The following is a 15,718-nucleotide window of genomic DNA, read 5'->3' on the forward strand; positions in this document are numbered from 1 at the left end:
ACTTGCCACCCAGAGTGTGAGTGTATGAGTGTGTGTGTGTGTGTGTGTGTTAGAGAGTGGGTGGGGGGAGAGGCAGGGGAGGGAAGGAGGGAGACAGACAGAGACAGAGACAGTCAAAGAGAGAGAGGAGAGAAGAAGCGAAAGACAGAGAGATAGAGAAGAGAGGAAGAGAGAGAGAATGAGGAAGGGAAGGAGGGAGGGGAAGGGGAAGAAGGAGGGAGGGAGGGAGACAGACAGACAGACAGAGATAGAGACAGTCAGAGAGAGAGAGGAGAGAAGAAGCAAAAGACAGAGAGACAGACAGACAGAGAGAAGAGAGGAATAGAGAGAATGAGGAGGGAAAGGGAAGAAGGGAGGGGAAGGGGAAGAGGGAGGGAGGGAGTGAGACAGACAGACAGAGGAACAGAGAGGAGGGAGGGAAAGAGAGAAATGTATGACTGGGTGTATTCATGTGTGACTGTAATTGTGTAAGAGAGGTGTGTGATTTGTGGGTGTGTATGACTGTAAAAGAAGTGTGACTGTGACTTTTGTAAAGCTTTATTCATGTATGTCTTTGGGTTAGGAGTGTATAGATATATAAGAATGTGAGTGCCATTGTGGGACTATTTCCTTGTGTGTGTAATATCTTTGATGTGACCATGTATATTTATGTGTATATATACATATACATTTATCTGCATTGTGCCATATTGTATTTGTATAGATTATAGTAGGTGAGTTTCAAGACTCAAACTAGGTTTCCTCACTTGCTTTTCTCAGACTCCATGATAAATACCCCTGTGAGCCCCTAAACCCCATCCTGAATGTCAGGAAATTCAGCATCCATTTCAGGTTCCTTGGCTGGCCCTGGGACCAGTACTGGTACCCTGAATGGACAGATCAGTCCTCTGTCTTGCCATCTGCTCTAACTTCCATCTACTAACTCTCTGTCTAGTTGGAAGCACTCTTTGTATCCCCCGAGGGGCCAGACCATCAGACACAGAGTTCATAAAATTGAGAATTGAAAGGATCCTTAGTGACCATGTAGTATAACCATTTCATCTTACAGATGGGATAAACTGAGGCCCAGAAAGACAGTGACTTCCCCAAGGTCACACAGGTAGGATCACAGGATCATTGGTTTAAAAAGTATAAAAAAGCACAGAGATTATCTAATCCAACTTCCTTGTTTTTAGGTGGAAAAACTGAGGCAGCTTAAACCATGAAGGCCCCAAAATAGGAGCGAGTCCCATCCTTGACCCTGACCAGTCTTTCTTCTGGCACTCGGACAAAGACTTCTTCGCCAGCCTCAAGGTGGACCACGCCACCTAGGAAGCTGCTGTCCCACCAGACCTTGGCTGAGGTCCCTGTCCACCTGCAGGAGGATCGACGGCTGACCAGCAGCTCCAAGTCCTTAGGATATCTTGGTGTTCGCTTGTAGAGCCCATGGGTAACAGATCCACCAGCCATTGGCCCTCCAGGGCATCCAACACCACCAAGCTGCACCTTGGAATAGATGTAATAGTAGCCAGGCTGGGTACACACCAGCGACCCTTTTTGATATTTCAGATCTCGAAGAAAAGCTAGACCCAAGTGGGCCTCCCAGAGTAGTGGTCCTCCATTCATTACCAAGCTTGAGTTGACCCCTAGAGAAGGACGGAGAGGGAGAGGAAGAGGAAGCAAGAAAAGGAGGAGAGGGAGAGAGAGAAAAAGAGAGGGAGAGAGAAAAGAGAGAGAGGGAAAAAAAAGAAAGGGAGACGAGAGAGAGAAAGAGAGAGGGGAGAAAGAGAGAGAGACAGGGAGAAAGAGAGGGGGGAGGAGAGAGAGAGAGAGAGAGAGAGAGAGAGAGAGAGAGAGAGAGAGAGAGAGAGAGAGAGAGAGAGAGAGAGAGAGAGAGAGAGAGAGAGAGATGAACATACATAGACTATGGTTGTGTATGTGTATGTATGGGGGTAGAGGTTGTTACTTTCCTCTAGGTAGAACAGGATAGATACCCAGGCCCTCTTAGGGAGGAGGGTTCAATATCCCTTAGTGGCAAAACTTGGAGGCTGATGATTCAGAAGACCAAAGTTCAGTCCTCTCCGCCACTGCCTGAATTTGGAGACCTTGAATGAATAAACCATTTCACAGATCTGGAGCTTACAATAGCATGCCCATCTATAAAATGCAGAGCAATCTCTATGTTCATTGCCAATCCTAAAACTCTATGATATTAGGGAAGGGGAAGAAATTTGGAAAAATAGAAAGCATCAATATTTATATTTAAACCCTTATCCTCCATCTTGGAAATTGTTTCCAAGGCAAAAGAGTGATAAGAGCTAAGCAATGGGAGTTAAGTGACTTGCCAAGATCACACAACTAGGAAGTGTCTAAGATCAGATGTGAATCTAGGACCTTCTATCTCTAGACCTGGTTCTCCATCCACTGAACCACCCAGCTGTCCCCTGGTCCCACCATTAATGACCACTCCGCTTCTCAAAGGGATCACAAAATCCTAAGGTGGAAGGGCTTTAGAGGTCAACTAATCCAACTAATCTATTTTATAATTGAGCAAACTGAGACCTAGAGAAAAGGAAATGACTTGTCCAAGCCCTCTAATTCCAGATCCAATGTTCTTTCTCCATATTTCCCCTGTTCGTGGGCCTGCCTAGGGAATGTATCTATCCATACCCTTTAGTCTGGTTGCTCTATTTCCCTATCTCTTTCTTATGGTCCTTAGCGTTTCTGGAGCAAACAGGCAAGCCTGAGAATCTCTGTGGATGGGAGGGTGGGTCATACTTCATCCCACACTCAGCCTGGGCCAGTGGTGACCACTTCTTAGGGACTTACCTGTGAGGTGAGCTGCTGGCTTGTCCTGATAGGATCGCCGCTCTAGGAAGAGAAAGAGGTCAGAAACCAAAGGTTGGGGCTACAGAGGGTTCCACCTCTGGGCTGCCCCTTTACCTCTCCATCCTTCCTTAGAGCCCTGCAGGCTATTCCTCCTATTCCCTCTCCCTTCTGGCATCACAACTCCAGATCCTGAGGTCCACGATGGTCACAGGATCTCAAGGACCATCTAGTCTATCCCTGTCATTTTACAGATGAAGAAACTGAAACTCAAAGAAGAAAGAGTGACTTGCCCAAGATCTCACAGCTGGCAACTAGCAGAGTTGAGATTCTGACCCAAGTCACTAGACTCCAAATTTAGTATGTGGACCTCAGTTCTGAGCAGGAAAGAGGCACATGTTATCTGAACACTACCCCCACCACAATCCCCCCACCCAGACACACACTCACAACCCAGAATTGTGCAAACTCCATTGGGCAATGGGGTTCCCAGGCTCAAAGGGGGGAGGAAGCACAGATGCAGAAGTCATGCTGGAAGTGGGGGTTGGGGAGGGAGAACAGAGGCAGAAGTCAAGCTGGGAGGTGGTGGGATGGGGGCTGGGAGGCGGTAGCCTGAGAACCAGCACGGGGGATGATGGGAGGCAGGATGACCCTTGGGTGAAGAGCCTGGGTGTCCCCTCGAGTGGGTAGTCCTGGTCCTTGGAGCCTTGTCTCTTCCTTTAAACTCACCCTGAACCAGCTTTTCCAAGGAGCTCTCCTCTCTCTGAAAAACAGAAATGCGGTGTGACTATGGAAACCACCGGGCAAGTGGGCCACACGCACAAGCCACACACGGAGGCAGGGACATAGAGAAATATGCACACGTGTGTATGTCCAGAGGCACATACATGTTCACACTAACACACATTTGCTCACACAGATACACACACCAACTGAGCTGGTTCACTCACTGGTAGACGAAGGCTGAGGGCCATCAGGTCCCAATGGAAGCTCCATAGGAAATAGCCCTCGATGGCTACACCAGCCAGTGCCAATAGCAGCAGGAGCCCCAGGCCCAGCTGTGTTCTCTGGCATGCCCGTTGCTTGCTCCCCCCCAGCCGGGTGAAGGGCATGTCTGTCTGTCCATCCACGACGAACACCGATGGATGAATCACTGGATCTCCCATGGTTCTCCTGCCCTCTGGAACCACGACGACTGAGTAAGTCTTCTCCTTTGATGCCAGTCTTAATGCCTGGCAAGGTGCCAGTTAGGAAACTCCCTGATCCCCAGGTCCAGGAAAGAGCCAGCTCGGGTGCCCAGCTCTAGAACCCAAGTAGGTAGGAGCTCCTGTACCCAGGAAAGTGCTGGGGAAGTCCCTGATGAGCCCCAGGAAGCCTCTGGCAATGTGGTGTGGGTATCGTGGTGGCTGTCTGATGAGCAGCACTGGCACAACCCTGAGGCTATAGGCTCTTAAGAAGAAAGGAGCGGCTTACCACTTGTGCTCTGGCCAAGGCTCCCTGACAGGTGGGCAGGAGAACCCAGGCTGCTCTAGTCCCAGCCTTCACCCCCAGAGACTCTTGAAGTCACTCTGCCCCGCCCCTTTCCCCTGGCCACCCCCTTCCTGCCCCAGTGGTTGGTGGGCGGGTGGGGCTGATGTCTTCACACTTTCCAAGGCCATGTGGAACCTGGGTGACCCCACCCCACCCCCAGGAAAGCTATTAAAGCAAGTATGCCCCAAAGGCCTGAGGGACACCAATCAGAAGATCCAAAAGGGAGCCAAAGAGAAGGGCTCAAAGAAGGTGAACCATGGGAGGCATCAGGACTAACAAAAAGAAACTCAGTGGGAGATGGAATCAGGGCATAGGATTTTAGAGATGGAAAGGACCTGAGAACTTCTCAGACAGCATGGGGAGGGTAGCCCAGGAACTATACTTGGAGTCAGGAAGACCCATACTTATTAGCTGTGTGACCTTGGGTGAGTCACTCTCCCTCTAAGAGCCATCTTTAAAATAAGTTTAACTAAATGATCTCTAAGCTCTTTCTAACTCTGTCTATGATCTTCTGACCTTCTTCTACCCCATCCTACTCCCAATACTCTGGATCTTTAGAGACTATGGTAAGAGGGATCTGAATTATATGGGGGACTCTAAGGAACAGTGATAAAATGTAGAATCCATTATCTACTCCCATTGGTCAAACCTGTATATGTGGCTATGTGTATGTGTATGGTGAAAGTGGTGGGTGGGAGACAGGAGAGAGGAGATGCAAGTATAAGAGTTATATGGGAAGTGAGAATTAAACATAGGCTTTAGAGACGATCTCCAAGTACCTTATTTCCCACCTTGGTTTGGAGAAAAGATATAGAGGGAAGGGAGGCAGCTAGGTGGCTCAGTGGATAGAGTGCTGGTCCTACAATCAAGAACACTCATCATCCAGAGTTCAAATTGGCCTTGTTAGCTTCACAATCCTAGATAAGTCACTGAACCCTACTTGCCTCGGTTTCCTCACCTGTAAAATTAGCTGGAGAAGGAAATAGCAAACTACTCTGGTATTTTTGTGTTCAACCTTGTACCCCTTCCAACCTGACCCAAAGCTAGAGTTGAACCCCAAGCTATAAACCCCCCAAACCAAGAATGTTTCCTGGGCTATCTGTTGGGAGACCTGGATGCCTGAAGAGTTCCATTGCCCTTTTTTACCCTACTCCTCCTCAGAAGATCCTCTATGGGATACATATATATATTGGGGGGGGGGCATTTAATCATCTCCTTTGGCGAAGGGGCTGTGATTGCTACTGAGGAAGCTCTAAGACGCTTGGAAATCTTCCAGGGAAGGAGTAGGTGGGAGAGTGGGTGCTAAAAGCATTCTACTGTGAGCAGTCATCCTCTGGTTTCTATGCTTCCTCCCAACCTTGCCTGTATTACCTCATGTCCAGGCCAGCTCTCCCCACATCCTTTGAATCAGTCACCCAGTCAAGGAAAGTGGAAGATGAGGGATGAGGAGGTAGAAGAGTCCCAAACATTAATCTTCTCTTTATTATTGGTGTGACCCTGGGCAAGTCTTATCCCCTCCTTGGGTCTCAGTCTTCCAATATTTAAAATGAGAGGACTGGACCAAATCACCTCTTAGCACCCGTCTAGTTCAGATATGACAATGTTACTGGACCAAAATGGAAGGCTGAGGCCCAGACCCCAAACCCAATCAACACACTGCATTATTGTAAATGAGCATTTGGCCAGGCTTTGGCCTTTTTAATAATGATAATCCCGACACCCCACATTATAAGAGCACTTTGGGGTTCTCTGACTATCACTCACCACTCTGATAGAAATGATCACCCTCATTTCTATGGTTCACAAAATGAAGAATCAGAGTAGGGAAGGGACTTGCCCAGGATCACAAATCTGTTAAATGGCAGAGCTGGGATTTGAACCTGATGGCCTGCCTCTGATTCCAGTATTCTTTCCCTATATGGGGCTTCCTTGTATTCTTTCCTCCACCCCTAACCCCTGAGCCTGGGGTCCTTTCCCTTGATTCCCCAAGAAGCTCCAAGCACCACACTAGGCAGGTCCATTATGTCCTTGATAAGAGTCTTTATTTAGAAATAAAGTAGGGCCTGGCGGAGGCCAGGGGTGGGTTATTTGGGTCCATGGATGGGGTCAAGTTGTAGCCAGGTTAGTTGGGGCAGCCGAAGGAGACCATGTTTTCAGCAAAGACCTCCAAATCCTTACACAGTTTCTGATTCTCTTCATCCTGGCAGCTGTCTTCTTGTGGCCACAGCTCCACCCAAGTGTCTTTGCCAATGATGTAATTAAGCCTGGGGGCAAGGAGAAGTAAGTTTTATCAAGAGGGGTGCAGCTAGCTCCAGGACCAGGGTGGATGGAGTGACCCAGAATGGGGGTTTGTGGGCAGAGAGAAAGCGTCCCAAACCAGGAAGGGGGATGGATGGAAAGACCTGGGCTAAAGAAGGGGAGAGACAGAACATGTGGGTTGTGGTGAAATCAGACTAAGCAAGGAGATGGCCAGAGAAACCCAGGCTAGGCAGGGGAGGGAGTGATGATAAGCAGAAAAATCCAAAGAAGGGATGCACAGAGGGATTCAGATTGGGCAGGGAATGAATGGGATGACCTAGACCAGACAGGTTCTAAGGCCAGGCAGGGAGATGGAGAGAAGAGCTTCCACTAGGGGAGACAGGTGGTCCTTAGCTCTTACTCTGAAGTCATTTTCCATAGGTCAGAGGAGATGCCCCAGATCAGGTAATCCTTGCCCTCCTCCAGAGGTAGGGCCTGCCGGCACTTCACAGGGCTGATGAACTTGCGAATCTTGCCCCGAGGATTCTCATCGGAGCCTGTGGATAGGGTGAGGAACAGTGTGAGGAGAGAGGGAAGGGGAGTCACCGGAAAAGGACTGAGGGTCTGGATGGGGGCACTCACCGGACTTGATGACGTCTTTGATGAGCATCAGGTAGTCATCGAAGCTTTCAGAATGATCAATTTTGGTCACCTGGACCTTATATACTGAGGGAAGAGACCAGAGAGGTCAGGTGAGGCAGGTGCACAGCTAGCCACAGTCAGCTAGCGCAGAGTCAGACTCAGAAACCCACCAGCATGTAGGAGTCACAGAATCCGCCACCTAACACTCACCGTAGTCCACTCCAGGCTCACAAGCCTCCTCAAATCTCTGTTGCCTTGTCAATAGATTTTCATCCTCCCTATGTAGGAAGCAATTCTCTGCAAGGAGGAGGGGAGATAGGGTTAGTGGCTAGCCAGGAGAGGGAACTGCAATGCCCATGCTTCTCACTGGACTCAGATCCCCAAGCCAGGCCATGTTCCACTGCCCTCAGCAGGCTTGGCACTCACCTTCAGCACAACGGCACACATCCTGGTGGCAAATCTTGTTAAGTAAACCATCTTCCTTGTTTGGATGGTAGAACTTGGTACAAGCTTCGTCTGGTGACGGGGAGAGAGAGAATAAGAAATAAAGATTAGAGCTTCAGCCTTGGTACCTTGAAGCTCAGGGACATAAGCCAAGAGTAAGAACCAGGGCCCTCTAACAAGGACCCTTTGAGCCCCAAACTTCAGACTCTCAGACCTTCCAACCTCAGACCATCAAGGTTTCAGATGTTTATATCCCTGCATTCCAGACTCTCGGGACTCAGAACATCACAGAGTACGAGGTCCTCAAGATCTTGCTTTTTGCTTCTTACCCCTATTTCCCCTTCCCTAGCCTCCATGACAGAGGGCTTACTGACCTAAGTTGTAGTAGGAGTAGACTTTGACTGCCCCAGGCTGGATGAGACCCACATCAAAATATTGGTGGACTCTGAAGGTTAAGCACTCCTCTTCAGTGTGGGAAATCTGAGGGGAGGAAGGAACAGAAGGAATGGGTGGGGTGTTCATGGAGAACGGGGACTGGGGGGGGGAAGCTGGTAGACAATAGAAGACAAAGATAAAGATCATGAGGAAGAAGGGAAAAGAGGAGGTGAAGAAAAGTGATGGGAAGGACTGAGATGAGTCTAGAGATGGGTTAAAAGGGAGAGAGAGACAGAGAGAGAGAGAGAGACAGGGAGACAGAGAGACAGAGAGAAAGAGAGAGACAGAGACAGAGACAGAGACAGAGAGAGATAGAGGGAGAGAGAGACAGAAACAGAGACAGAGACAGAAACAGTGGGAGAGAGAGAGAGAGAGAGAGAGAGAGAGAGAGAGAGAGAGAGAGAGAGAGAGAGAGAGAGAGAGAGAGAGAATTAGGAAGGGATTAAACCAGTCAGAAAAGGCAGAAAAAAGAGATTGTGGGCAGAATTTGGACTGGGAATGGAAAAATTAAGTGCAATTATCATGCTCACCTTGTCCAGGTAAATTATAAGAGTGTTCTTATCAGCCACAGCCTTGCTCAGCTCATATTTGGAGATGTATCTGTCCTTGCCCTTAGTCAGCTTGGATTGGGGAGAAGGAAGAAAAGATACTATAAGAGCCTTGAATATTTCTGAGGACTTCAGTGTTTCCCTCAACCAGCCCTGTCCTGGACTTCTCCCCAAGTCTATTACACCTTCTTTCTGGCCTCCTTCCCCAACTTTCTTACTTTATCAAGATCTTCTGTGTCTGGAGAAAAGCCAGTCATCATCGAGATGTCCAGAATTGACATAGTAGCATCAGTTTCACCAAGGTACCTGGATAGGACAGAACAAAAAGGGCCCAAGAGGAATCAGAGTAAGGACAAAGGCCGTACCTGAATGTTAGTCTGAGATTGAGGTTTTGACCTCTAGTTTGTGGCATGCTTCTGTTGGGGACAAGTAAGACTCCTTGGGGGAAGTGTCAGGAATGAGGAAAGAGGGAAGAAGGGATGGGAGGGACCCACTGCCCAATCTGGTCCCTTCTTCTAGGCAAGGAGGTGAGATGATCCTTAGTGGCTTTTCTCTCCTGTTCCCATTAGGGTCCACTCACCTAGTGCAGATGTTAAGTGTCATTGATTTCTTGGCATCCTGAGGCATCTTGGCTGAAAACAGGTGAGAGAGAACATGTGATGGTAAGAGCTTCTGATCTGGGTGCCCACTCCAATGGGGGAAGGATATAAGGGGGCGGGCATCTAAATTGGGGCAAGAGCTAGAGAAAGAGATGAGAGTAGGGTCATCTAGGTGGCTCAGTGGATTGAGAGCCAGGCATAGAGATGGGAGGTCTTAGGTTCAAATCTGACCTGAGACACTTATTAGCTGTGTAACAGTATTGATTCTAAGATGGGAGGTAAGGGTTTGAAAGAAAGGAAGGAAGGAAGGAAGGAAGGAAGGAAGGAAGGAAGGAAGGGAGGAAGGAAGGAAGGAAGGGAGGAAGGAAGGAAGAGATCATAACCAAGATTTGGGAGAGAGGAGAAAATATGGTTTCAGATTCTGGACCTATGAAGAAAGAAGGGAACACCTTACCATTTCCTTCCTCTGGTTTAATGGTTACTCTCAGATCAAACTTCTTACACACTCCTTCATTTTTTAACTTGGCATTATACACTGTCACTACCTGGGGGTGAGAGAAAGGAAGTCAATGTGGACCAGAGCAGGAACACATATTGTGAGAGGAAGAGGGGCAGAGGGGCAGTGCTGGGCTGGGATTAGGGCCCAGTTTTAGTTAAAATTAGGGTGAATCTGGGAGTGGGAGCTTAGGCTAGTCCTAGGTCAGGGCCTGAAGCTTTCTCACCGACAATGTGCCTTGTCCTTTTCCTTTGACCTTCACAGTAAAGTCTTCATTTGTTTTGGTCTGTAGGGAGAATTCAATTCAGCATACATTTATTAAACACCTACTATGTGTCAGACACTGGAGATACAAAGATTGAAAGGAGATAGTCCTTTCCCCATGGGAACTCACATTAGGGAAAAATCAACAAGTACCCAGATAAATACAAATTAATTTTGGGGATGGGGGGGGGTAACTAATAAATGGGTAAATTAGGGAAGGCCTCTCAGGAGGGGAAGCTTAATCAATAAATCAGTGAACACGTATAAAACACCTATTATATGTAGGCACTGTGCTAAGCTCTGGGAATACAAAAAGAGGCCAGAGTACCTGCCTCAAAGAACTTATAATCTAATGGCTTGAAGAGAGCCAAGGATTTTAAGAGGTAGGGAGAAGGAAGAACATTCTAACCATAGGAGATACCTCATTAGTGTTCTGGATCCTGGCATCACTCTCTGGGATAAGGTGGTAGTTATGTGAATGGATAGAAGGGGACAAATGGGAGAGATGTTGTGGAGGGATAATTAATAAAATATGGCAACAAATGGAATACTGGAGTTCAGGGAGAAGGAAAAGGATGACTCAGACATTGAGAACTTGGGTGACTGACTGAAAGGATGATGGCATCCTTGACAAAAACAGGGAAGTTGAAGGAAGGGGAAGGTTAGAGAGAAAGAAAATTGATGCTGTTAGTCTGGATTTGTAGATCTGGGTGCCATTCTTGTAGACTGGATAATTGAAAGCATAGGAAGTGATGGGATCACCATGACGTACTATGGAAGAAAGAAAAGAGGAGAGGACCCAGCACAGAGCCCTGGGGTATATTCATATATGATGGTACAATATAGATGAAGATTTTGCAAAAGAGACTGAGAAACAGTAGTCAGACAGGTAGGAAGAGAACTATGACAGGGCAGTGTCATGGAAATCCAGGGAGAAGAATGTTAGGAAATTGACCAGCAATATCAACGGTTGCAGATTGGTCAAGAAGTAGGAGTGAAAAAAGTCCATCAGATTTAATAGTAGAGATATCACTGGTGACCCTGGAAAGATCATTTCAGTTGAGTGGGGAAGTGTATAAAAAACAGACTTTAGATTGAGAATTGAGTGGAACATGAGGAAGTAGAGGCAATAAATATAGATAGCATTTTTCTAGGAATATGGCCATAAAATGGAAGATAAATATAGGAAGATCACTTGAGAGATTGTTAGGATCACATGAAGGTTTTTCAAAAGCTTTATATGATGTTGAAGGAGATCTGATCAAAGGGGCAAGTTCCCCAAAGGAGATGAGAGAGGTTGTGATGCAGAACACAAGAACCTTGCCATTACTTTGGAGATCATTGCAAAGAATGAGAGAATGGGAGAGGATGCTGATGTTACTTGACGAATAGGATTGGAGAAAAAGAAACCTTTTTTTGATAGAACATGAAGCAAGGTTACTACTAAGAGGAGCATAGGGGACAAGAAGGAAGAGAAGGATTGGAACATGCTGTGAGGATTATGGGAGTCGGTCAAAGGATTGTTGTGTACTAGTGAGGGCTGAGTTGAGCCAATTTGTGTTGAACAAGTCAGCACAGTGGTGACTTCTTGCAGGTTCAGCAGCATAAGAATAGGAGCAGAGAAGGCAGATGGTGGAAGTAAACCATGGGTTTAGAATGTGGTGAGCAGCAACAGAACAGAACCCTGCAGCAAAGGATCCAGGGGTAGAGGGCAGTGTAAAGTTGATAAAAATTTCAAAGTGGAATGGTGAGAACAGAGACTAGAACCTGGGTAATGGGGAGGGATAAGAGTGGCATCATGGGAACAGAGAAAAGGCTTAAGAGGATAAGACAGGGAGAGATGGGCAGCTGGAGATTATGGTTAAGGAGGACACTTAGAATTCTGGTTCATGAGGGTAGAATGCTTTGGAGTGATGAGGAGATGGAGGATATGAGCATTCCTATGTCTGGCTGAGGTGGAGTGAAAGTACAGATTATAGGAGTGGGGGAGATACATGAACTAGGAAGCAAGGCTGTTTAAAGGATTATCAGTGCGTAAGTCCCCTCCTATAAGGGGATACGGTAGAGAGGAAGACTATGTCTTGAGGAAGGACCCAAGGACCTGAAGATCATGGGTCTTCAAGACCAGGACCTGAATAAGATGTAGAAGTCTTCAAAGATTACTGAATGGTGATGATAGGGGTAGGTCTATAAGCAACAGTGATAAGCTAGGAGTATCACCTACTCCTCATCCTGACCCAAGGTGTTGGGGAGGGGGGTTGGGAGGGAATAAGTAAAATTATATCCAGAACTGACCAGGGTGGTCAGAGATTCAGTGTTTTCTAGAGGAAGTCATGTTTACAAGATTGTAGGAAGATGGGAAGAGTATGAGAAGAGGTTTAAACTTCCAGTTCTAAATGATTTTATTCTAAGAAGATGAGAAAGAGGAAGAAGAGGAGGGAAAGGGATGGGGGGGGAGATCAGTGAGGGGAGAAGGGGAGGGAAGAGAAGAAAAAGGAAGAGGAGGGAAGGAAAGTGAAGGGAAGGGAAGAAAAGGGAAGAAAAAAGAAGAGAAGGGAAGGAAAGGGAAAGGAAGGGAGGGGAAGGGAAGGGAAGGGAAGAAAAAAGATGAGAAGGAAAGAGGGAAAAAGAAGGAAGACAAGGCAAGGGAAGAGAAAAGAGAGTAGAGAGCAGAGTGGGAAGGAAGAGGAGAAAGAAGTAGGAAAAAAGAGAAGTGATAGTAAAAGTGAAAATTCTCCCCATGGTTTTCTTTTATAGAGAGGTTTTCTTTTATAGAGATGCTTGGGGATTAATGGAGGAGGTGATGGGGAGCCAGACTTTCATTCTCCTAGGCTTTATAACGCTGGTAAATTCTCTGGTTCCTTTCACTGTGATCATCTTTCCCTTATCTTGACCTGCTCTCAGAGTGAGAAGAAAGGTGCCCCTCTGCAGTAGACTGGAGTGAGGGTAGAACTAAGGATGGCATTCCCCTTCATCCAGGGTCCAGCAGCTACAGTGAGCAGGATGCAGACAAGGAACACTATACCTCAGTGGACCGCAACAGGCTGGCAGACTCATAATTGATACGGTAGTTGATGGCTGAGCTCCTACTGGGCAGATGGACAGAGATATCCAGGTTTAGCTCCTGGTGATCAGGAACATCCTGCTGGTACTGGGCCAGAGCCTGGAACACCATGAAGGTAGCCTAGAACACAAATGGGGGAGGGGGAGGAGTCACAAAAGATCCCAGAACACAGTAGAGGTGACCTAGAACCCACCAAAAGAAAAAAAAGAGCCGAAAAGTCATGTCAGGTTCCAGAACACCATTGAAGTGAACTAGAACCCAACCAGAAGGGGCTAAGGCAAACTGCAGGATTGAGGGCAATCCTATGCATCTCCTATCATCTCTCCCCTCAATTTCCATTGCTCTGTCCTGTTTTGTTGAGAAAGCTCCAGTTTTTCCTCCCTATAGTGGGGGAAAGAGAACCCAGAGGGGCCAAGGGGAAGGAGGAGAATATCTGGGGTTAACCTCTATGGAGGCAGCCCAGGATAATATGTAGGACTCCCATTCTGGGAATCAGGTGACCTGACTCTGGCCTTGGTTGTGTCACTAATTTGCTAATTCTCTATATGATTCTGGGATGATTCCTTTTCTTTTCCGTGCCTCACCTGGAAAAGAAGGTAGTTGTACTAGGTGCTCTCTAAGTTTTGACAGTCTTTTGTCTATATTCTAAAGTCTCCTCTAAGAGGCTGAGTGCCATAGTGTATAGAAAGCCTCCTTTGAAGCAAGAAAGTCATCAGGTCAAGTCCTGTCTCTGATGCATACTAATTCTGTGATTGGAGGGAAGGCATTTATTCTCTGACTTCAGCAGCACCTCCAAAATCAAATATAAAATCCTCTATTTGGTATTCAAAGTCCTACATAATCTACTCCCCCACCCCATTACCTTTCCAAGTCTTCTAATACTTTACATGCCACCCACTCCCTACCTGATGCTACAGACACTCCATTTCCCAAATCTAGACTTTCCCCCTGGCTTTCTCCCATGCTTGGAACATTCTCCCTCTTTATGTCTGCCTCTATGACTTCCCTTGCTTCCTTTGAGTTGCAGCCAAAATCCCACCTTCTCCAGGAATCCTTCCCTGATATACCTTAATTCTATTATTTTCCCTCAATTTATCATCTCCAATTTATCCTGTATATAGCTTGTTGGTACAGTTGTGTACATGTTGTCTGTGAGTTCCTTGAAAGCAGAAATTGTCTTTTTTGTTCCTTTTTATCTCTAGTGTTTAGCATAGTACCTGGCATATAGTAGGCACCAAATAAATGTTTACCGAATGACTGCCTAACAAACCATAGCTAAATTTCCAAGATTATAAAGTCACGAATAAGTTGTGGATAAGCATTGATAGATGGAATTTCTATAAAAGGAGTTCCTTATGCCTGTAAAATCATAGCTCTAACCCCCCCCCAACTCTGACATTCCACGTTAATGATGTTCTGTTGCAGTAAGAACCTCCCCAGCTCTGATAGTTCGTGTTCTGTGGGGCAGTACCTAGCACAAACATACATTAGGTGCCTATACATGAATCATGCGGTGTATTGGGGGCTTAGAGGTCTATAATCCTATCTCATTCTTGAGATTATTTGGTTCTTTGTTAATAATGTTAAGAGTAGGAATGATTACAGAGGAGATTACAATAATGATGATGATGATGAATTCCAGGGGAAGCATGGGATAGGAGGTGGAGAACCAGCCACAGAGTTGGGAAGAGCTTCATCCAAGATCTTTCTCTAACTAGCAACATGATTCTGGACAAGCATATTGGACTCTCTTGGACTATAAGTTGCAAACCAAGTGCCAACCTGCATCAGTAAGGAGGGAGTTTTCTCTTTGGGAGTTCTCTCTACCAATGGAAAAAATCCAGTTTGGGGTACATGCCTAGCTTATGATTTTCTTGTCTTTTATATTATGCAGTTCTCTAGGTTTCTACTTTTGATACTTTAGATGGTCAGAGAGAAGGAGTTGAGCTCTCAGTAGATGGGTTGACAAAGTACTGGTCAATCTAATTTTAAAAAGGAGAGAAGAAAACCAAATTAACAGTATCAAAGATGAAAAGGGAGACCTCACCTCTAATGAAGAGGAAATTAAGCCAATTATTAAAAACTATTTTGCCCAATTATATGGCAATAAATATGGCAATCTAGGTGATGTGGATGAATATTTACAAAAATAAAAATTATCTAGATTAACAGGAGAAGAAATAGAATACCTAAATTATCCCATATCAGAAAAAGAAATTGAACAAGCCATCAAAGAAATCCCTAAGAAAACAACCAATACTATTTGGGACAGACTCAAGATGGAGCCCGTTGCCATGACCCTTCTGCATAGACAACCTTCCTCCAGGAAAGCCCCTGGAGAAGAACTAGTGTGTGTGTGTGTGTGTGTGTGTGTGTGTGTGTGTGTGTGTGTGTGTGTGTGTGTGAGTGTGACCTTTGCCCACCAGGCCTGGGCCCCACTCACCTGGGTGGACCCATAGCCACCTCCATAGTATCTCTGCTCATTGAGCCATCGAACTACACCAGGGATGGTGTCGAAATCTTTGATTTTCAGAAGGGCCAGGAGCGCATAGGATGTGGCCTCCACATTGTACAGCTTCTGGCCTTGCTCTTGCCAGCTGTTGCCATCTGGGAGGTGGGGAAAGAGAGTTCAGAGGTCCTGACTGGCTCTCCC

The 15,718-nt window shown here is 46.5% G+C and overlaps 2 protein-coding genes across 2 annotated transcripts in view; both read right to left on the reverse strand.

Moving 5' to 3' along the window:
- Nucleotides 1-56: 56 nt before the first annotated feature.
- TNFSF14 (TNF superfamily member 14) lies at nucleotides 57-4,317 on the reverse strand. Its single transcript, XM_056820842.1, has 4 exons — nucleotides 3,739-4,317; nucleotides 3,535-3,557; nucleotides 2,809-2,850; nucleotides 57-1,625 (listed from the first exon to the last, which is right to left on the reverse strand). The coding sequence occupies exons 1-4, from the start codon at nucleotides 3,969-3,971 to the stop codon at nucleotides 1,195-1,197; spliced, it is 729 nt and encodes a 242-aa protein (XP_056676820.1). The 5' UTR covers nucleotides 3,972-4,317; the 3' UTR covers nucleotides 57-1,194.
- A 2,038-nt stretch (nucleotides 4,318-6,355) lies between these two features.
- C3 (complement C3) overlaps nucleotides 6,356-15,718 on the reverse strand; it is a 35,912-nt gene continuing 26,549 nt past the window's right edge. The window contains exons 29-41 of the mRNA XM_003340725.4: nucleotides 15,509-15,672; nucleotides 13,027-13,185; nucleotides 9,964-10,023; nucleotides 9,696-9,786; nucleotides 9,223-9,274; nucleotides 8,861-8,948; nucleotides 8,625-8,714; nucleotides 8,034-8,139; nucleotides 7,642-7,731; nucleotides 7,426-7,512; nucleotides 7,216-7,299; nucleotides 6,995-7,130; nucleotides 6,356-6,599 (exon numbers count right to left, since the gene is read on the reverse strand). Of these exons, the coding sequence (XP_003340773.2) occupies nucleotides 6,458-6,599; nucleotides 6,995-7,130; nucleotides 7,216-7,299; nucleotides 7,426-7,512; nucleotides 7,642-7,731; nucleotides 8,034-8,139; nucleotides 8,625-8,714; nucleotides 8,861-8,948; nucleotides 9,223-9,274; nucleotides 9,696-9,786; nucleotides 9,964-10,023; nucleotides 13,027-13,185; nucleotides 15,509-15,672 (1,349 nt within the window). The 3' untranslated portion in view covers nucleotides 6,356-6,457. The remainder of the gene's footprint in view (nucleotides 6,600-6,994; nucleotides 7,131-7,215; nucleotides 7,300-7,425; nucleotides 7,513-7,641; nucleotides 7,732-8,033; nucleotides 8,140-8,624; nucleotides 8,715-8,860; nucleotides 8,949-9,222; nucleotides 9,275-9,695; nucleotides 9,787-9,963; nucleotides 10,024-13,026; nucleotides 13,186-15,508; nucleotides 15,673-15,718) is intronic.

This window comes from Monodelphis domestica, chromosome 3 (assembly GCF_027887165.1).
Source record: "Monodelphis domestica isolate mMonDom1 chromosome 3, mMonDom1.pri, whole genome shotgun sequence".
NCBI classification, from domain to species: domain Eukaryota; kingdom Metazoa; phylum Chordata; class Mammalia; order Didelphimorphia; family Didelphidae; genus Monodelphis; species Monodelphis domestica.